Source organism: Hoplias malabaricus, chromosome 12 (genome assembly GCF_029633855.1).
Source record: "Hoplias malabaricus isolate fHopMal1 chromosome 12, fHopMal1.hap1, whole genome shotgun sequence".
NCBI classification, from domain to species: domain Eukaryota; kingdom Metazoa; phylum Chordata; class Actinopteri; order Characiformes; family Erythrinidae; genus Hoplias; species Hoplias malabaricus.
Window position 1 is genome coordinate 19,180,552 of NC_089811.1, and position 23,892 is coordinate 19,204,443.

General features: G+C 36.8%; 1 protein-coding gene across 1 annotated transcript; it reads left to right on the top strand.

Annotated features, from left to right (window-relative positions):
• The first annotated feature begins 5,740 nt into the window (after positions 1-5,740).
• Positions 5,741-22,193, top strand: gja5a (gap junction protein, alpha 5a). The gene is made up of 3 exons (XM_066686374.1): positions 5,741-5,766; positions 19,592-20,005; positions 21,325-22,193. Exons 2-3 carry the CDS (start codon positions 19,630-19,632, stop codon positions 22,191-22,193), a joined length of 1,245 nt encoding a protein of 414 aa, XP_066542471.1. The 5' UTR covers positions 5,741-5,766; positions 19,592-19,629.
• The last annotated feature ends 1,699 nt before the right edge of the window (positions 22,194-23,892 follow it).

Consider the following 23,892-nt stretch of genomic DNA (forward strand, 5'->3'; position numbering starts at 1 on the left):
TTGTTGTAATTGTGGTTCAGGCAAGCTGCAGTGTGCATGGACTTTCACATTCTCTGTTTTATGTTTTGAGCCTGGAAAACATATGTCTGTATTAGTTTTGAAAGGCATAAAAATGTCATTTACATTTCTATTGTAATGTTTGCATTGTGTTAGTTCAATCCATGCTGTATCAGTGTACTAGATAGCTAGTCCCAGCTTGCCTCTCTATATTGCCATGTTGGCTTCAGATGCCTTTATTTAAGTGTAGTTTGAGTATTTGAGTATACAATATTACTGATCAAAAAGCAGATTGCATTTGTGATTTTATATATATATATATATATATATATATATATATATATATATATATATATATATATATACAAGCTAACTATTTACATGACTATTTACATTCTTGTAGATAATGTTAATTTCTTATACATGTTCTTAGTGGAAAATAAACAAGAGATGAGACTGGACCCTGAAATCCTCAGTAAAATCACACCTTTTATTAAGCTCTTGAGTCTTCTTGGAATTCTTTTTAGATATCAGTCTAGCTTTGCTCAAACACACAATTGTGAAGGCAGAATAAACTGTATATTTTAATTCTTGTTTCAGTTGATGTAAGGTGACATTGAGTGCCAAGAAATGTGCCAACAAATAAAATGTGTTATTATTATTATTGTTAAATGTGTACTGAACTTGATATGTGAGGTCAGGAGTTCCAGAGTTTACACTGTGTACGTCATATGCCTAGCAATCAACGATCTCTCACCAAAAGGGACGCTAAAAAAAGATGCAAAGGTAGCATCTTTACAGAGCCTTTTTACAGATCACACCTCTAATAATATGCATATCTGTCTGAGACATAACTGAATGCAGAGTTTGGTAGCAATTTTAGTACATTGTATTTTTGTCAGTGAGTAGTCAGTGAGTTAGTACATGAGTGTACTTTTTTGTTCCCAAATAATACACGAATAGAGGGGGTGAACATGTGGATAAACTATACAGTGCTAAAAATTCAAAAGTCCAGAGGGGCAAGTAGGTATAAACACAAACTCTAAAGGCATATTGACTCCAAGAACCAAAGACAGTTACTACAGTGAAGAACTACTGGATGACGTAATTGCCAGTTTGTCCTAGTGTACTGTACATCTGTTGAAAGACAGAAAACCCAACCCGTTCTGTAAGCGATGTCAACACACACACACAAGCAGTCATTCACTGAATAGCCCCTTTTAGAATGTTATTATAATTAATTGTGAATGAGTGAGGTACAATCCTTAAAATCCTAAAAATAAACCAATGTTGACAATATTCACAACTCTAAGATTTTTTGAAAATTGTAGTTTCATGTTTATGAAACAGTGTCTCTGTCTATTGTAATGCAGTCACTATTACTTGGTGCAATTACATTAACCAGGTCAGTGGTCCATTCCAAAATTGTTACACTCAAAACTGATGACAGATGATTGAAAGAAAATTTCCTTGATTGTTTTCCCAAATGCATGTGCACGCACACACACACACACACACACACACACACACACACACATACAGCATACACATATTTTCTTCTACTTCAGGATATTCAGCTCTTTCTTTGCTTTGTTTCAGTATTACTGATTCCTGTGGGTTCAAGGAGTGGTACATTTAGAGGACACTGGGTTAATTCTGGCTTGTTTTGCTTTTACTACACAGCCAATCAGTCTTCATCGTAAAACACTATGGAGTGTTGAAAACTCAAAAAGGAAAAGCAGCACCATTTAACAACAACAATTAAGTGCCTAGACAAATGTGTTGAAAAGAGGCTATTTGCAGAATATGTATATAGTATGAATATGCAAAGATGACAAAAGCAATTATCCACTTGTAACATGTCAAAACATCTGCTAACAAAATAACAGAACAATCCAGAATTTACAACAATAGACTGTTTTACATTGACTTACATGCTTACAGTACTTTTATAATGAGAAATGCAAGATGTTTGATATTGACACGGCCTGAAAATATATGAAAACAAACACATGCGAAGCTAGATTATAGCAGCGTCCAGATCTGACAGCAAAAATATTAAAGCCTTAATTCTGGAAATGTCAGGCTTCCTTTTCTAATCAATTCACACACTTTTGCTGCATAAACAAACTCACTAATCCCCCTGCCTGCTGCTCGCATTAAAAAGACGAATCATCCCCTTAATGATTATAGTGATTCCAGCTCTCTGCCTCCTTGCCTCTTGCACTCTCACTCTCCTTCAATTCATAATTTTCTCCTCACAGTCCATTTCCACTGAGCACTTGGCACTAACTACAGAACTCTCTTAAAAATAAAGGTGCTACAAATGTTTCTTTGTACAATTCCACAAAAAGTTGTTTGCTAATAACTTTTAAATTGGTAATAAACCTTTACATCACCTGAAGGTTTTTTAACCTTTTAAAGGTTCTTCACACTCACATATGTCTTAAACCGACATGGTTTTTATAGAACCAAAAGTGGTTCTCCTATAGCATTGCTCAAAATATCCTCTGTAGCAGCTTTATTTTAATAGTATGTGTTTACTGATTCTATCTCCAAGAAGATATCTACTCCACTTGAAAGAAATGTAGCATCTTTATCAGCTATGTATCAGTTGGTCAAATGATGACAGCAGTCACTCGTGGCCTGTTGTTCACACCGGCAGTGATTTTTCAACGGTTGTTGCCCAAGGGTGTGTCCCGATTGTGCACTTAATACAAATACTAACTATAGTTTTTCAGTATGTTGTACAGTTAAAATGTTAAATTCGAGTACAAATAAAATCCATAATACATACTTAAAATCAGTCACTTTTTGAGTAACAATATTTACAGTTTATTTTAGGTGTCAGTTGCTTAAAATATTTAATCATCTTAATTACAGTGATATTCTGTTAATAATCATGATTAAAAGAAGCATTTAAATTTCCAGATTAGTCACATGCTATACACGTTAAACACTGACAGCTCTACTTCATATTTTAATTTAGAATCATCTTCTTCTTCTTCGTCTTTAGGCTGCTTCTGTCCAGGGTGGCCACAGCAGAACAACTGCGATCCGCACACCCCGGATGCCCTTCCTGATGCAACCCTCCCTATTTCATCCGGGCTTTGGGACCATTACTGCAACGCGATGCATTCCAGATACATTACAATCCACAGGAAAAACATACCGAATTTAGATTCTCTATATACTATAGATTCTCTGTAGAAGATTTTGTTTTAATCAGAAAACGAACAAAAGAATTTGAATGCAGAGTACAGACTTTCATATGACTGTACTTATAAAGCTATAATAACCCATCAGCCCATGGGATATATGTGTCCACTCTCTGGACACACTTAGCTTGTTGGTGGCAGTTTGAATGGCAAGGTGAAAGAGGACTAACAAAGTATGCAAAGCAACAGAAGGACCATAGTCTGTAATATCAGAACTACAAATTGCACCAGAATGATCAGTGGAGCTGATTAAATGGACAATGAATGTTGAAACAAGGAGGTGGTTTTAATGTTATGGTGATTGGTGAATAGCCCTCAGCATTTTCCCAAAACTGAGGAAAAGTGTTCTCACAAGATTTCTTTCACCTTTTGTGTGTGCACACTAATTATTACTCTAAAAAGACTTATTTTTTTTCTTCTAGACAGACTTATTTTTACACACTTCATTCAGTTTCTAATACGGCAGTGTGAACACTAATATTAGAAAAGGATTACCCTACCAGGAAAAATATACAACAGAGCATCACTTTCACCTTTGAATCAAACCAAGGGAACTGAAGTACAAGAATAAATGAACACTGTGAAAAATAAGGCATACTGGAGGGGAAATAAAAGACATCTACAATGCCATTACTAAATCCCTCATTTAACATTGCTTTCCATTTCACCCAATTAACATTGTATGAGTGACAGCCATAGTGCTCATAATTTCCCTATAGCAAGGAGGAAACAAACAAACACACACACACACACACACACAAGCCCTGAAGCAAGGAGAGCTTAAATGTAATGTAAAAGATTCCCCTGATATATATTTGCATATAAAGGAAGAAAACCTGAACTTCAGCAAATAAAGACAAATTATATATTTTTTTCTTTTAAAAATTAAACATAGCTTTTGTACAATTCTGACCACATTGCTAATGTTATGTAATTCTGGCATATATCTGCATCCTGCAAGTCAATGGGCAGGAAGAGTGATACTGTAGAGGAGAGGAGGAGAGAAAAGGATGAGGGAAAAAACACATATAGAGAGAAATATGTGTAGAAGAGCGAGAAGTGACCAACTGTTCAAACTTGAATAGGCTGGTGCACAGAAATTCACTGCAAGAAAAGAGGCAGAGAAAAAGAAGAGAAAGAAAGGGAAAAAAGAAAGAGCGTTTTGTGCAGGTACTGATAATGTGCTGGAACTCACTTATTGTAAAATACATTCTTTCAGAAAAATATTGTCATTGTTCTTAATATATTTTTTAATATTTCAGAATGTTTAATGCTATTTGAAGTCTAGCTGACTTCAGTGAGATTTTCACATTCTGTGTGACTAAAGCAAAATAAAATAAAAGAAGTTTTAGTACTAGGGGTGGCACGGCACACAGCAGGTAGTGCCCACTGGCTTTGACATTTGGATTCCTGGTGCAAAGCACGTTTAAATATGGCACAATAGTCTAAATGCTCTGAGGCCAGTATCTGACCTTATTAAAGCTCTTGTGACTGAATGCCCTATTAATGACAGGTGAAAAGTTTTGGAGAACTTATTATTCTTATACACATAACAACATTAAGTACTGTTGCATTTACATTGGCCTCAAAAAGTATTTATATCATGGGAGAAATTTTGGAGTAAAATTCCAGACAGAGTGTACTAAGTTAAATACATCAGTGGAATGTTCTTACAGTGATGCTGGGGCACTAGTGCTCATTGAAGGACATCTAGACATCTAAACACATTGATATTTTGTATGTAAACCTGTAAACACAACAGATAATGATATAAAACACAGTTACCTCAGCCATCAAATGTGTGTACTTCAGCTTTTTCCTTTCAAAAGCTTCATCTACTGCATCATCAAATGGAATTGTTAACTCTATAAAATAAACTAGCCATTTACTTTCAGAGTACAACACCATTAAACAATGTCTGTCTTGGAATGGCCTGTTTACATTACACACTACTGGATTTAACATTTGGTTTCCTGTAACGATTAACTCAATTCAGTTTTATGTATGGCAGAAATGTCCAAGTACTTTGGACACACACACTCACTCATTCACTCACACATACCCAAGAGTGAATCATAAGCAGTACAATTCAAGCACCCTCAGCAGAACACATATTGTGTTCTTGTACAATCTCACTTCCTTTTCCTATGCTGTGGTATTTCTCTCATCAATATAAAGAGGCAGTGAAAGAAGGCAGGGAGCAAAGAGGAGGGAGTAGGACATGAGAGTATGAGATAGTGAGTGTGTGTGAGACTTGAGGGCAAAAGTGGGAGGGAGTGTAAGGGGTATTTAATATGAAACACACAGAGATGGCCCAGCATTTGTCTGATTCCCACACACTACTGCCCCCATTCTCACAGTGGGACTGCCACCAAGAACCTGTGTGTGTGTCACCAGCTTCATCCTCACACTCCTCTGAGTTCCACCACTGGGCTAGAACTGTAGGACCCCCAAAGGAGCCACAAAAGGACCCTCTTCATCATCTCCACTGGAAAAGACAGGAAAGCCAACTTGTCTCACACATACGCAGACTCATCAGTCTCGAGGCCAGGTAATTTCTCAAGTTTTATAACCCTTTTTTGGATACAATACATTAAAACAATGTGTTCATGTCAACCAGCCAACAGTTTAGTGATTATATATCTATGAGACTTATGTTAGAAATTTAGAACTCTTTAATGTCACAGTAATATAGAAAAAATATTTCCACAAAAAAGTGTCTAAATCTGTACTTCTGAATTTACATGACTGAAATATAACAAACTATTGTACATTATAACCTTTAATTGAAACCACTCTTTCCAAATGAAATATAACATGTTAATAAAGCATTTATTTGAATTCAAAGGAAGGAAATGCCATAAATATAAAAGCATTGTAAATGACTGCACACTTTTAAGGGCGCTAGGTTAGTATTTTGTCAGACTAAAGCAACAAGTCTGAAATTCTAAAAATGCGCTTGATGTTTTCCCTTACTTTCTGAGTCAGCCTTATTTTTGCATTTCAGAATGACAAACACAACATCAAATACTACACTATATATATATATATATATATATATATATATATTGTAACATGGGTGCTACATATAGCTGACATACAGTTATTCAATCTATAAGAGCAATTTATATGTATATTACACAGTTCTTTGAAAATATATAAACAGTTTTCTATCAACATTTTATTTTGTTTAAATGGACAACATTTAGATTAGATTAGATGACGCAAATGTATGGAATGTATGGATGTATTTGAAGTTATTCATCAATTTCTGGGTTTAACATGTTGCAGATTGCAACAATAATGTATCATAATACAGCATGTAAATACACAAAATGATCTTTGTTTCAGAGGACAAACTCTCTTAGACTATAAATAAGCCCTTCCCTCAAAGCAGAAAATATGAAATAAAACAGTACTGAACTGATCTGCTCAATAAAATTAAACCAAAATAGAAGTTAAACATAAGTTTTGCTCTGAATTAAACTTTCCAACTTCAGTGCTGTGTAGTTCAGTGTAACATCGGTGGAACTCTAAATCCCCTCCCCCTTCTTCTGTCATGTGTGGTCATCACCCAGAATAAAATAGTTTGTATTTTTGACCCTAGGACAATAGCCGGAACTGAGTATTAACCTTAGTAAAGTCTGCACAAGTCTGCACAAGTCTCTGGCCTCTATTTTGTGTCGTAAGGCAATCCATCAAGAGAAGAAGTATAAGCTGTGGATTATGCAAGTTTGCTTTCTGTGTACAAAGCGCATAAACTACTTCCTATCATTCTCCACTGCTAATATTCACAGTCTGTCCTCTTAGTTTATGCAACTTTAATCCATTCATTTTTTCCCATTGCATCTAATGGCAACGGCACAGAGGACTCAGGCACGGTCAGTCATTAAAGAAGACGATAAAACTCTGAGTGTGTATATATGTCTGATCACAAAATGCAGTGCCCTTCTTTATTTATGTCAAAGCCGTTCCCAAATTAAGCCCCTAAACTACAGGGTCCTAATGTCTTAAAAAAAAGTTTTTGTTTTTTTTAAATCCTATCTGCAAAATGTTAACTTAGAAGACAGTTAAGACAAAGAAGACCTTTATTAACAAAAACCTATATATTAACTTTTTTTTTAAAATAAGATATATGTAAGTATTTCTATTGGCCTGTTTTTGAAAGAAACGTGGACAATATTGCTGATATATAACTGGGCTGCCCATTTTAGCTGGGACATTTCTAAAAGGATAATGATTTGTGAATCATGAATCAATAAGAATGTACCATAAATAAAATGTACTCAATAAAAAACAAATAATACATTGTATTTACAAAAGCAGCACAGTGGTGCAGCAGGTAGTGTCACAGTCACACAGCTCCAGGGACCTGGAGGTTGTGGGTTCAAGTCCCGCTCCGGGTGACTGTCTGTGAGGAGTGTGGTGTGTTCTCTGTGTGTCCACATGTTGGTAGGTGGATTGGAGACTCAAAAGTGTCCAGAGGTGTGAGTGAATATATATGTGCTTGTTGCCCTGTGAAGGACTGGCACCCCCTCCAGGGTGTATTCCTGCCTTGTGCCCAATGACTCCAGGTAAGCTCTGGACCCACCGCGACCCTGAACTGGATAAGCGTTTATAGATAATGAATGATTGAATGTATTTACAAAGCACATTTTTAGTGACCCACAGAGTCTAAATACAATGGGGGGATTATTATTATTATTGTAATTTCACCTCATAGTTTATATTGTATGTCTTAACAGGAGATGGAAAATAATATTATCTTTGGAAGGATCTTTATAAGAAAATGTTTTCAAAGACTTTCAATTGCTCTGCTTTATATAAAAATGTAACATATTTCAAAGAGTAGCCAGTATTTTAAGAAAATTTTCACTACAAGACTAAAAGTGCATGGACACCTGCTCATCAAACAGTCCATTTGAAATGAAACGTATCAATAGGGCATTTGTTTTGCCACAGTAGATGAATAGATGTTGAAACATTTCTGTGAATATTTGGTGACATTCAGGCAACAAACGTCATTGAGTCATGGACTGATGCTGTATGATAGGTTCTGGATCACAAGCACCACTCCAGCTCATGCCAATGGTTTTGTAGGAACCCCATTGTGCCACAGTTTAATGTTAAGGGATATTTTACCTCTTTAATTAACACATGACATTAAGTGGCCTTGAGCTCATGGCTGAAAACTATACATTTAAATATCTGTTTGTGATTAGTTCTGTGTCTGAGTGTGATTAGTTCTGTAGCTGTGTGTGCAGTAAGTGTAGTAAGTAGAGTGAAAGACTAGACCATGTAAGGAAATGCATTATTCTCTCAGCAGTCTGACAAGCAGGAATGGAGGTATGGCAGTTTCATTGGCTCTCACTGTGTCAAGTGATAATGATTCCATGATTCCTAATTTTTTTATATTCAGGGGTGAGGGGCTGGGTATTTTGAAGAAGTGATCCACCCTGACCTTCTCTGGCTTAACCTAGCTACTAAACTCAGCCCCTCATCCTTGACCCAGGCTAGCCTTACTCAGACCATGCTTTAAAGTATGTGTTTTTCCATCATCTGCAGGTTCAAGTTTAAAACTGTTCTTATGCCAGGCTCAAGCTTAAGCTCGAACTGAATGTGATGAGGCTCTGTCTAATAAAAGGGTCTATTTCTGGAAGACCAGAGACCACATGTTCCCCTCACTGGCTATGAAAGAAAACACAGCTGATTTTGTTATTTCGCACAGCAGACCACTAGATTCATAAAGGCTATTAAGCAGTTGGTAACACTTTAAATTACAGCCCACTAATTATTGTATAAGTACAAAGTTAGTACCTGTTAAGTAAGCTGTAAAATAAAATAAGTAATAAGTAAGTAAAGGATATGATACTAGAAATATGTGGTAATTACTGGGTATCTTACAAACATTTTACAAATAAAGCATGTAATTATTTTCAAAATCCATTGTACTTCAAAGCATAATTATAGGTTATAACATTTATTTAAAAGTATGACCGTTTATGTAAATTACTATAATTTGTTATTGTTATAAATAAGGGATGCAGCTACTATTATGAATTCACTGTAGTTCTGAATGTAATTATAGATCCTTTAAAATTATTTACAGTGCCCATGCTGAGAAGGACATGGTCAGCTACTTTCATTACAGGCACTAGCAGAGTTTCATGGTGCTTTGTACTCCTTAGGTTTAGGACATATGATTTACATTTATTTATAAAAAATGACAGTAATTTTCATTTGCATGTCATACTGTCATACTTTTAATTGCTGAGTACAATGGATTTGGAACATAGTGACAGGCCTTATTTGTAAAATGTTTGTATGATACCCAGTAATAACCACATATTTCTAGTATTATACCCTTTACTTACTTTGTAGTTATTTTTATCTCATGGCTTACTTAACAGGTACTTACTCTGTACTTACCCAGTAATTAGCGGGCTGTTATTTAAAGTGTTACCCTTAATTTTACCCCTACCCCTTGTTTTTTGAGTCTTATATCGTCCCTTGGACGTGTCTGATATGTCATCAGAACGCTCACACACACACACCCACAAACAGAGCTTCAGTGGGGCTCTGCTGCCAGTCTGCTGCAATATCAGCGCTTCTGAACTTTAACCATGCCTTCAAATGCCTTCCACAATCATATATTATTACCTACTACTAACTGCTAATTCGGCTATATGAAGCCGAATTCAGCTGCTTATTCTGCGGATTTTTGTTTGTAAAACTTGTAGTTCCACCTTCAATTTTTGTAATAAGCCACAGGCACTAGAATATAATTGATTCCTCGTTTAAAGTGGAACTGAAAATTTAGAGATATCGGCAAAATATTAGAGATGTTTTATGTTTGTTATTAAGTAAAGGGACATAATGCATTAGAACTATATGAAACTAAGTTTATTCAGCTGTTATCACAATTTATTAAGGGAGAAAATGCAGATATTTTGGCATACTTGGTAGATGCACCACCATCTTGCTACTGATCGATTGCTCTTAGTTTAAAGTGTGCCCTTGTAAAATATCCTAGACAGCAAGCATATATCTGTCCACCTGCTTAAAAAAGGCCAGTACCTCGCTGACTGTAGGCCACTGCTGGTACACCATCGGATCGCTCAGATTAGTGTCCTGTGTACATTATCTACTAGTCTTAAAATCTCACTGATTTTAAATTCAGAGACTATCATTAAGGAAAATAAACTAATACAAATATTACCAACAACTATGAGAGATACAGTAATGAGTAGGCCAATGGTCTGTGGTCTTCTGTCTTCTTGCCATCAAGGATCCATTCCTATTGTATAGCCCCCCTCCCACCTAGGTCCTAGCCCTTAATCCCAAAAAGAATTGAGACACCCCTACCCCTAGGCAAAACGGAGGGCTAAGGGTTGAAATGGGATTCCCCCTTAGTGTTGAAATATTTATAAGCATTTGATGAATTTAGCCATGATTTGTTTGATGATTAGTTTTGGATCACAAACAACACTTCAGCTCATTTAAAATATATTGCATGCAAAGCAGTTCCACTGCTCTGTAAACAAATACAAACTTCAGACAGCCTTGTGTCTTAGTCTTACTTAATTGTTGTCGTTAAAAAGTAGTGTGATGGGAGTCCACGATATGACATTGGTTATGGTAGGCCTTGGTCTGTAGAATCAGTGGAATGGACTTGTATAAATATTTACACTGAATCAGGGGTGTGGGGGCCATGTGTGGACACTACAGAGCCTCTTATGGTGTTGGCATCAGAGTGCCCGAAGCAGCATGACTGCTTTGAGAAAAACCAGCAGAGCAGTGACAGTCAGCACACGCTTGCATCTTCACCTGAGCATTAGACCGTTAAGAGGTTATGGCAACATTTTCAGCCTGCAGAGCCAGTGAGACAGTTTTAATGCACTATGCTATTATAAAGTTTATTTTTCTATTACTTGAGAAGTTTAACATTGATGTAGATTCATTGACACTGATGTGTCAATAACTGTAACGAAACCGGAACGGGGCAGACGCTTGCAGATGAAAACAGGATTTTATTTACACAGGGAAGAATATTCACGAGGCAGAAAACAATACACAGGATAACTGAGGACAAGGACAAACAGTCTCAATAATATAAGCCGGAAAACACGGTAAGCACGAACACGAAAGAAGTACAGCAATCGAAGTACAAAGACAGCAGCTCAGTATACCTAACGCGACCGAAGGCAATACTTCGCAACTAGCAAGTAACAGGCTGTCCTAATATACCCACACGCTGAGTTATCCAGGTGACACGGATTTACAACTCAGGGGATGATGAACGAGGAAGCCTTCCCTGACTGGCTGACCGTAGGCATGTGACAGGAACTTAGGACAGAGTGGGATCCTGGGAATTGAAGTCCACCCTATCCTGAGGGTTCATAGAGGGGTGGGGAGACTCGATAGGTATGACAATAGCAATGCTATTAGGAGGGAGAGGAAATTAAGTGCCTTTGTACCTCTATGAAATACAAAACAGCACAATATTTACATGACACCTTTACCTCTCCAAGTCTCTAAATCAAAATTTTATATAGATAAACCAACTGCCCAGATTCTGTAATTCAAACGTTTCTCATCCAACATTTCTTCCACAATCAAGAATATCAAAACGTAATAATTGGATGTTTGCCACACCAAAATACAATAATTTATTCAGCATTTTAAAAATCAATATTTCATTTATACTTCTCAAAATGTGGCTACAAAACATAAATTAAGATCAAACACATAAGCACAAAATAAAAATCTGTGTCCAAAATGGTTGCCCTTTAAAGCAGCTGGTTTGTCTACAAACTTTTGGGCATATAGTGTAATATCTAACCCACTATGTTGCTCATATCCCTAAATCAAATATGACCTAAGTTTACTCAAAGCCAAGATTCTGCAATGAAAAGTAATCACTCTACATACTAAACATTACCAATATAGCACACATAGCAACACAAGTCTCCAGATTTCTGTCTGTGTCCACATCCTTAAAAGGCTTAAAAAACATTCTCATTATACTCATCATCATTTCCCATCAAACTTAACACATCTACATCACTTACAGTTAGGTATATATTTACACAGAAAACAAACACACACACACACACACACACACACACACACACACAAACATACATTTAGGTGATAATCTATTGCCAAAATTAATTTTAAAAAAATCATAACAAAATTAAATATCAGTTTTTCCTCTACCTATTCTTAAAGAAATGGTAAATAAAGCTAAAGGAAAATGCATTGGAAGCATTTCAAAATATTGAAACAAAAAATTTATCAAAGTACACCAGCTGTACAAACATTTTTATTTCAAGATTTCAATTTTTAAATGCAAACACGTTATGGAAGCTTCTAACTTTTAACTCACTCACTCACTCACTCACTCACAAATTTTCTCACTCACTCATTGTCTATACAAATTGTCTACAAGGTAGTGCCCCATTTATTAACACTAGAATTAAAGCATGGCAATGACTCTTTGGTTCAGATTTCTGGTTACTTTCAGCTTAAATTTTAAAAGGAACTGTATATAGAATGTTTACCTTAAAATTATAGCTTCAAAATTATTGTGATGCCTCACTGATTGTTAATAAGGAAAACAGATTCTTTGCAGTTGTTACTCTTGGCTCAGCATTGAAAAAACTAGAATATGTAACTTTGAAGGAGGTTCGGAAACCATCCTGCCTCACACTTGATTTCAAGTGCTGTATAAGTGAATGACACTCTTCAGATGTAGGGGGAGCCAAGACGTAAAAAAAAAATCTTTTTTTTTCTTTAAAGGCGACATCTAAGTTAGGATTTTCCCCCATCCTTGTGGCATATGCCCTCCCCGCTGCCTGCTGCATTGATGTTTAACTGGATAGCTCTGTCTAGGCCAATCCACTTTTAAGTGTGCACTGTTATTGATTAGTGTGATTACACGCTTTTGTTTTGAAATTTCATCTTATTTATGCACACATGACACATGACATTTCTCATAATGTAGTGGAGTAAAAAGTAATATATGTAACTTTGAAATGAAGTGAAGTTATAGTAAAAAGTGCCACAAAATAAAAACACTCCAGTAAAGTCCAGATACACAAAAACTGCGTAAGTATAGTAACGAATTTAATTTATTTCATTACTCTTTCACTTCTACCTTAAATGACACGAAGGTTATTAATGTAAACAAAACTGTGTTTCCCTGTAATCATCGATGTTTCCTTTAAGTATTAAAATTTTAATTTGGATACTGCATGTTTAAGCTGTTTATGAAAAGTAGGTCAAAGAGCACACAATTAACTCTTTCCAGTCAAGGTGGGTAGAAGACCCTTCCTCTCCCTATCACTCACCGTGACCCTAGCCTATGCAGATATTAGTTAACTGACATCAGGTTTCAGAGTTTTGTTCATAGGTTTACATGTTTTCCACGTAGAGCTGTCTATAAACTTGTGTTGACTGGCTTCACATATCTGTGAAGGGTGTGGTTGTATCACTCTCCCAGCTCACTTGTACTATGTGATACAATGAAACCTTGCGTATGGGTGGGAATTTCACATGAAATTCACATATTATGGTTACATCACATATCCGTATCTTAAAAAAAGACCACTTATATACCTTGTAACAGGTTCGTTTTAAAATATGGAGTTCCTTGCCATGATCGTTGAGCAACACATACTGAGTCTTGTATGTGTTTGTGGAAAAAGAATGTCAGTGCTTGGCAGTGAATGGCAGTGTGCAGTTTTCAGCAATTATCCTGAGGACATGTAATAACAAAATATAACAGTCAATTTTTAGATTTGTTAGGGACCCCAGAAAACAGCAGACATTGTTGCTCTTGCTTCAAAAACTCATAAATGTGTCATGACAAGGCTAAGCTGTCTGCTGGAATGTCAGGTGCATTGTCTCAGCATTTCTTGGCATTGTGAAACACAGCTACCGAAAATGACAACACAACACCCCCCCCCACACACACACACACACACACCTCTCTCTAGCTCTCCCTCTCTGGGAAAGAGAACTGCCTCTCCTCTCACACTGCTGCGACTCCCGGGGGAGTAGTTTCCTTCAACGTGACCTGTCTGGAGGAAATCATATTGTTTGAGATTGCTTCCTAAGAAAAGACGTAAAGAGAGAGAGAGAGAGAGAGAGAGAGAGAGAGAGAGAGAGAGAGAGAGAGAGAGAGAGACAGACTGAGGAGCAGTGATTCAGATGAATGTTTCCATCCCATGTTCTTTTCTGTGTCTATATTTTGTTCCCACCAAGAGTACTGCAAACAGTTCTTGCCATCACGCACACACACACACACACACACACACAAACACACACATCAGGTAATCAGGCAATGCCTTATATGTGATTACTAGAATTTTTCAGCCTGTAATTTCAGACTGATTAAGATACAAAACTGATATGATCAAATGAAAACAGAAGTGCGTACTTCATTATAGGTTTTACAGTGGCAATATTAACTATTATACTTTCACATTTTCCCAATTATACTGTCTTTGTTGCCACTATTGTTACTGCGCTTTTAAGACTGGTATATGCAAATAGTATCCGCTTTGATTGACTGTTTAATGGATAATTGGCCAATGTAAAAGCACTGGTTTATATTACATTACTATAATCAAACAAACAAAAACAAAACAAAAAAAAAAATATATATATATATACATTCTGTAAAACAGTAGTATATACCTTTTTAAAGAACATATATTTGCCTTGATATGGGTCCCTTAAAACTATATAGTAGCTGTAACCACATGTAACCACTTACACTTTTACTGCCTGGATAATGTGTAATGGAGTGCTTTCCTGGCAATTTGAATGTGGCATATTTAGATAAAAACATCAGATATTGAGCAAATTTTCTATATATCACCACCATTGTTTAGCTGGCACAAAGCGACTGGCACACTCTCAGCAACTCTTTAACTGTTCATTTATTCTTGTGTTAAAAGAAATTCTTTCAATCACACATGGATTCTCTGAGCATCTAAAATATATCATACAGCTTTGTTGTGCATATCCTTCTTTAGGCTTCACCTGTCTGACATGGCATCACCTTAACATTGTTAAATATTTTAAAACACTCCCTGAAGGATTAATCTCATAGATACAGCAGGGTAATCTCTAGCACCGATTACTTTATATTTCCATATTTGTACAATGAAATATTTGAAAAATGAGGCAAATATAACATTCTATAGCATTTAATTTTATATACAGCAATGGGAAAAATATTTTTTGTTTTATGTGAAATATAAACTGGTCAACACTATGTAAATACCAAATCAATGCTTGTTTCATCATTGAGTGCCCCTTGTAGTAGGTGAGTCTCTAATAACAAGAGGTGCCTAAAACATATTTAGATATAGTTTGTTTCATATATAGTTGGAAAGAACAATACTTTTCACAAAGCCTGGGCAGAAACACCATTTTTGGTTTCCTGAACACCAGATTTTATCTTTACAGGTCATATTCATGAATGTAAATTGATCTGTGTTTGTCTAATGTGAATGAATGTGTCCCTGAAATGGCATGCATACACTCATTGATGCATTTATGTGGCTCTGTCCCAGATGGGTCCATAAGTCTGTTGCACAGAGCAGGTCCTTAATTTCACTTTCTACACTCAGGTACTGCACAATATTTCTAACACAAATCCATTTATATTCAGCTATAACCTGCATCAAATGCCATGCCTTGTATAGCTTTGTAATCTTGTCTTTTACTCCTGGTACACTAGTATTTCCAGATAGTTTGACTGCTAAACATAATACTGCTGCTCAGGGACCACAGAACAAAACCACACCAGAATATTGGTCTCACTCACATTAGCTGCAAAACTGATTTGAACTGCTGCATACCTCTTGTGAGAATCAAACAACACAGTAAACAACACAGAATTGCTGATGATGACAGCACTATAAGCATACATACAGGCAAAAAGACACATTCATGTTGCATGCCCACAGATCGGATGCATATTTGATCTAGGACCACATATGAAAGTGACTCAAATACGATAGAAAGATTTTAATTTGACCTGTTCACACAACCCAGAAATAATCAGATCTGTATCAAATCAGTTTGGTATATATATATATATATAACAAATGCTTTTTGTTATAAGTACAGCATATGGGCTGCTGAAGCTTCATAAAGTAACAGAAACTTTACCAATTTATGTGCAGTTTAAGTATGAAGACCACTTAAAGTTGTCTGTGGTTAGATTCCATATTAGGCCTTTACTTAGGCCAATCTGCATACCGTAATGGATGTATGTAAGATGGCAGTATAGTGTTAATACATTTACTGATGGGATCATAAAACAGAGCAATGAAGATGATGACTTGTATATAATGTGTATATAGCTTTCTTAAGTTTTCTTCCACACAAATATCAACAACTTTTCTACACACCTGGCTCTAGTATAAGCATTCTTAAGGGCACCTTAGACAGATCCTAGAGTCATCATGTGGGCATAAGTCTACTGTTGCTAGTGGAGCAACAATATACTTACAAAAATTTACAGTGTATTGCTTAATGCAACACTTTCATTACGTCAGTTTCATCAGCTACAATGTATAAATTGTGAGCAGCTCATATTTGGGATCAAGAGCCAGAGGGTTTTTTCAGCCTCTGTGTAATGCAAGGAATCTGGAGTGAATTATTTTAGCTCTGTTCCATCACTGCTGGGATAGTATGGGGCATTTATGGAAATAAGGCAGAGATCACTGTTATTTCTGAAAACAGAGAATATTTGACAGTGTTAAAGACTAAATTTCCATATATATTCATGGCAACACATGATTTACACTGCAGAAGGTTTTCTTCAATTATATTGTATTTAAATTCTATCATTTTTAATCGTATCTGTAATTACGTCTGTAATATACAGTCTATTATCAGAGACAAACGTTTCATCACATTTCCCTATACTTAGTATATTAACACAGAAATCATTGATATGTAACAGACTTACACTATGTTTAATAAGTGAATTCAGTGCCTTTAATTCACACCCACTGTAGATATATATTCTCATCAGTTCATGCAGAGGTGTAATTATCTAAAAAAAATCAGTGCCAAATGTCAGCTAGGGGCTAAAAAAATCCCCCACCATTAGTTTGTGGATGTGCTATTTGGAGCCCATTCCAACATATTCTGGATTTGTTGCAGTGGTATTTACGATCCAGAACTCATTTTCCAACATCAGAATTTCACTAATGCGCTTGTGGCTGAATACCTCCATCATGTTCTCATAGAAATGTTTAAAAATTTTATGAAGTATTCATTGGGAGGTTACTACAGCAGAATAACGTAATACAAATACCTTTAGTTTAAAAAAATATAATGTGCATTAGTGATGAACAAGTGCCCACAAAATGTGACAGCTTCTATACATAAGAGTTATGATTCTTTCATTTGTGTTCAAATAAAAAATGTGAGTAGAATCTTATGGCATGAAGAATGCTAGATTGCATATCTACAGGGCCCAGTCACTGTGTAAACAGTGACCTTATGTTTCCCAGTTAGCCACCACTTTCTCAGGCCATGGCACATAGACTGGGCTTAAAGGTTGTTTTCTTGAGTTGGTTCAAGTTACATTCACATTTCTCTTTAAACCAAAGAACAAATGTGTCAACTAAATGTTGAATATAGAACTGGTCTAATTTATCACCATCAGATCTCTCTTTCACACACATTATACACAAAAATGAAATGTAATATCTATCTATAGCTAAAAAAGGAAAATACAAAGGCAGACATACCAGTCACATGGTAAAGGGGGCAGCTGCACTGTTGCCTTATATGTTCATGCCCTCAGGGGCTGAATGGGTCAGATGGGGCAGTTCCCAGGCCCTTGGCATCACCCTGTCATGTCCTGACCCTGTCCTACCAAGGCCACAGCGACCAACCCCCAAAGACTCAGGAACCATGCCAAACCACTGCAGGATTGAAACACTCATCACTGTATTAATTTACTATGGTTCATCCACTCTCAAAGACATAGCATGTGCATAAAAATATATCCGCTTAATCTCACAGGGTCCAACAGGTGGTGTTGATAAAATCTATTTATAAAGTACATTTATACTCAACAAATCTTCAACATAATTACAAATAAAATGTATTTATATTAAATAATATGAAACTAACATACAACAGACTATATAGCACAATATTCAAATAAAAGACTAGATTAAACCTGGAGAAGCTAGTGAGGATATGATCAAACATTAGCAGACATTATATTAAATGAACTGTGCTGTTATGTCCATAGCACAAAATTAAATGGGAGCAGTAGCACATAAGCTTAAAGGAACACTAATTAAGATTTTGTTTTTGCTCCTGGACTCCCCCTATAGTTGCTGAGTGTAATTCACATTTACAGAACTCTCCTGAACATAAGGTGGGAAGGAGGTGGGGTGGTTTCCTGCCCTTCTACAAAAGTTACATAGTGCAGTTTCTGAGGCTGGAGTAGCAATGAGAGAAGCTATATTGCCCCTATAACAGGTCAGTGAAATATCACAATGATGTTAAAGTTGTATTTTTTATGTCAAAATATTAAATAGTGTTTCTTTAAGTTAACAATGTCTCTTTAATCATGAGGACAAAAATGCATGTAAAAAGTTTATTCAGAAATATATTTTAGTACTTTAAAGTTTGCATGGCCAACGCTATCACATCTTTACAGAAATTCTACAGAACAACTCGACTAGAAGATTAGAAGGAAGTACAAACCTTAATTTCCAAACTGAATGAGAAGGTGTCCATGAACATTTGCCCATGTAGTAGTGCATAATTGTGGAAGGAGTAATAAAAATCTGAGCTTATTTGCCTTTGTTCCACACATATTAGTGACAAAGCACTTTTAAAGCAACAAGAAAATCAGCTTCAAGGGCATGTTATTAGCTTGGTAGTGTCATCTGCAGAATTAGAAAGAGTTATTTTTATTTTGTTTATTTTTAAAAAATAACCACTGAAATTTTCACTAAAGTCTCAAAAATCTAATGCATTTTATCAGATTTCTCTGCGATGACAATTGTTGATCATTTAAAAACTTGTGCTGTGTGGTTGTCAGCAACCTTTTGTAGTTCTAATGGTTAAAGATTAATTTTTTGGCTCAGCATCTAGAGCAAGTTGACAATTTAATCATGCCACTGATGTAGGCCTATGCAGTTTTGTTCAAAAAACTGCTCAAAAAAAAAAAAAAAGTAAAAACTGGTGAAGTATGGTGTGGTTACTTGAGCAGGGATCCGATCCATACATTTATGTTTAGAAGACATTGCTATTCCCACTTCACTACACAAAACACATACCATTATTTATTGAGAAATATTCTCCTCAACATTTTCTTACAGACATTAAAAAGCTGAACTTTCTTAAAGCCTGAGAAGAGATGGGGGATTGGAGTCTTCTGGGGAACTTTTTGGAGGAGGTGCAGGAGCACTCCACCTCTGTGGGGAAAGTGTGGCTAACTGTGCTCTTCATCTTCCGCATCCTGGTGCTGGGTACTGCTGCCGAATCGTCTTGGGGAGATGAACAGTCCGACTTCATGTGTGACACACAGCAGCCCGGTTGCACCAACGTCTGCTACGACCGGGCCTTCCCCATTGCACACATCCGCTACTGGGTCCTACAGATTGTCTTTGTCTCCACCCCCTCACTTATCTACATGGGACATGCCATGCACACGGTGCGCATGGCGGAGAAAAGACGCCAGAAAGAGCAAGAGGAGCGGGAGACAGAAGAGCAAAAAGGAGACACTGGAGGAGGTAACTTGCATATCAGGATTGTAGTATTTATGAGGACTGAACAAGAACTGAATTTAATTTGTTTGACGTATGTTTCCAAAAGTTGAGCAATTAAAAGAAATTTGATTTGTAACATGTTCATGTTTTTTTTTTCTTTTTTGCTACAAACATACATAAGATAATGTGAAAATTGGGGGACTGAAGACCAGTCATGCTGCTGTGGTCTGGAAAATTAATTTAATACCATGAAAATAGAAGCACTGTAGTGAAGTTTACAGTTTACATTTACATAAGTGTAGGTTTGAAGATTATTTAAATACTGTACAAACAGTGTCTTCAGTCTGCATTTGAGAGCAGTGAGAGTCTGTTATTTGGACAGTCATCTGGGAGTCAGGCCAGAGAAGAGAGAGAGATGCTTGTTTTTATGTGGCAGTTCAAGCCAAGTTCCATTTGAAGATTGAGATGTTGGAGGCATGGATCAAGACTGACCATTGCCAATATCAGGGTTAAAAAACATTTTCAGAAGTCAGCCACTTCTGGAAGCCAGTGATGGGAGCACAGCAGTGGAGCAAAGTGAGTGAGGTTGTTGAGATCATAGTATGGACCAGCAGTTTCTGGGATGTGCCGCAGTTAGCAATACACTGTGTCCTGAAAACTTTTTGGAACAGCCGCCAATAACTTCAGTTGTACTATGTTGGCTCTTCTATGTGATTGGTGCAGAGGGGCATTCCTTCAGTTCCCATGTGCATTAATGAGCCTTGGGCACCCATCTTATGTTCAAGACTTGTCCTTCCTTGGACTAATTTTTGGTGGGTACTGGCACAATTATACTGCATACAATTAACACACCACAAGACCTGCCATCTTAGGCATGGTTTCATCTATTTGTTTAGCCATCACATTTTGGCCCTTGTCAAAATTGCACAAAATCGCATGAATAATGTCCACTTCATCTTTCAGTGTTTTTTATGTTGTGGCTGAATGGTATATAGGCTCACAATAGTCGATAATTTCATGATATCTGGAATCATATCAGACTTTGCAAAAAATGCTTTACAAATAATTGGGCACATGTTAGATTTACACTATTTTAATGTTAACTTTATACTGACATGTTTATAGTAGTCCTTAGCTATATTTTCTGCATTATAATCTTTTAATGCATTAATACATATAAAGTAAATCATTTAGATAAAGCTAGCCCCAGCTAGTTATACATATTATGAAACTTAATTTGTCAGCATCAGGAGATGCATACATAAAATATTTTTTTACATTTTCCCATGTGTGCGCATACTTACTAACATGCAATCAGTTAATTTACTGTACATTTTGCTTAGGGGGTGAGAAGGAGTACATGGAACAGAAGGAGAAAGTTTCTGAGATGCCAGCCAAGATCCGCCTTAAAGGGGCGCTGTTGCAGACGTATGTTCTTAGCATCCTGATTCGTTTGGTCATGGAGGTGACCTTCATTGTGATCCAGTACATGATATATGGCATCTTCCTGGATGCCTTGTATCACTGCAATGCCTGGCCCTGCCCCAACCCCGTCAACTGCTACATGTCTAGACCAACAGAGAAGAATGTCTTCATTGTGTTCATGCTGGTGGTAGCAGCCGTGTCCCTGTTCCTCAGTGTCCTGGAGCTCTATCACCTGGGCTGGAAACAATGCAAGCACTGCTTTAAGAAGTATGCTGAGAGCCATGTTGCCAAGAGCAGTGAAAAAAGCGGCAAGCCTGTTTCTACAACAAAAACAGCCATGGCAACCATCAGCATGGGCCTTCCTGATACCCCACAATCACGTCCTTCACAAACCTGCACTCCACCTCCAGACTTCAACCAGTGTCTGGCTGCCTCTGGACAAGGTCCTACATCACCACCACCACATCTTCACCATCATCTTCACCCCATCCACTCCAGCTATCAGCCCTTCACCAACCACTTGGCCAACCAGCAGAACTCGGCCAACTTGGCCACAGAGCGCCATCACCATAGCCATGACAACCTGGAAACAGGTGAGGACTTTCTGCGCATAACCTATAGTCATCCATTAGCTGCAGTTACCTGTGGTCACAGTCCAGCTGAATTATCCCCCAGGGCTCCCTCTACACCCACATCCAACAGCAGCTTTATTAGAGACAAACGCCGCCTCAGTAAGACCAGTGGCTCCAGCAGTAACAGAATTCGGTCAGACGATCTGGCTGTGTGAACCAGGAAACCGGTGAGGAGACAGTAAAGTCTGAAGGCATGCAAAAAATTGGGTGTGTTTGTATGAGTGTATGTGTGAGTGTATGTTGTACCAGTAGTAGATTATGGCCTCTGACCAAAAGGATCCAGATGTTTTAGAAAATGATTAAAAAGGTTTTTGCCTGACTTTGGCCTCCTGACCACACTGAAAATGGAGGTTTTCAAAAATAAAAACAAAAATAAAAAACAATCTCCAAGGTGGAGATTTTTAAAAATACCATTGTCAGTGTTTATGGCCAAAACACGGCTTTTTGGAAATGCTCTCATTACACTGAATGCCTGTCTCTGAAATTTAAACTGCTCCTCACTCCTTATATATGAAATTACATAAGCAATAAAACTACAATGTGTAATGTAGATAGCACTAAATGTCAGATTCACACATATGAATAAACAATTTGCACTGTTAGGATTGACAATCAGTAATTTGACTTGCATAACTACACAGGGAGTATGGAGTGATTTCCGATTAAACATTTGTGTTTCTCTCGTGCTTTGTGACATTTTGATGTCCCTCTTTAAGAGGTACTATGGCCCCCTACTGGACTGACATGATAATGCATCTGTTTTCATATTCATCTGGGCAGAGATATTTTCAAAAACAGACAGAAAAAAAATATCCTGATTTGTGTGGACGGGGCCTAAGATTTGCAGATATTCACCTTTTTTATGGCTATATAAAGGATGTGAGTGGGAACTGTGAGTGGGAGGATCTGTATCAGAGCACCTTATTTGGTTTCATTGAAACTTCTGTATTGTTTTAGGGACTATGGGCTATGGATGGATAAGAGTGAATCTAGAGAATTTACATTGTTAGAAAAATTGACACTGTGATGGTACCATCAAAAATCCATATTTATACCTTTAATTAGGTTCTATTACAGTTGTTGAGTTTAAAATTGTGTTGATTTCATACACTCAGTCACGTCCCCAGGACTTAGATTTATGTTCTTTAATTTTACACAGTTTGAAAGTAAAAGATTACAAAGATTCATCTCTCCTTTTGGATAAACCATGTTGTAATTTTTACACTGTTTGTATCTTAAGTCATAATAACGTACCTCTACCGTACCTTTTTCTGAGAGTGTACATGGAGTAAAAATAATTTAAGCATATATGTACAAGATGGATTTTTGAAAGGATAGATTGTTAAATGTATGTATGTATGTATTAATTTGAAGGTTATTACTGTATGAAGGTTATAACTATATGAACACATGAAGATGTTGATGCACATTGCAACTTTATTCCCTTTGAAATGCATTATATTATTAACATTCTGCTGAACACAACTGTATGATTTCAACAATAAGTTAACAATTATCAGCAAAACCACATGCAAACACACCAGTTAAGCCAAATCCAGCCTGGCAAAAGTATACAAGCCAGACTTTGTGCAAACATATAAGCCAAGGGACGTGATCCTTGTTTACCAAATGACACTTTAGTGGATCCTGTACTGTGAATAAGAACCTCAAACCCATGTGTGACTAGTGATTTATTCAGGGCTATGGATACTAGTGCTACTGTGAACGCCAAAGAGACACACAAAGTGGCAACATGCTTGTTGCAGAGAAGACATTTGACTAGCTCAGATCAACTGTATGTTTCCTGTGGAGATGAATAATTGCAGACATTCTGCAGAGTTTGGTTGGCATGTA

Coding starts and splice junctions, on each gene's coding strand:
- gja5a (XM_066686374.1), top strand. CDS start 19,630: ATGGGGGATTGGAGTCTTCTGGGGAACTTTTTGGAGGAGGTGCAGGAG. Junction 20,006..21,324: donor AAAAGGAGACACTGGAGGAG/GTAACTTGCATA, acceptor CATTTTGCTTAG/GGGGTGAGAAGGAGTACATG.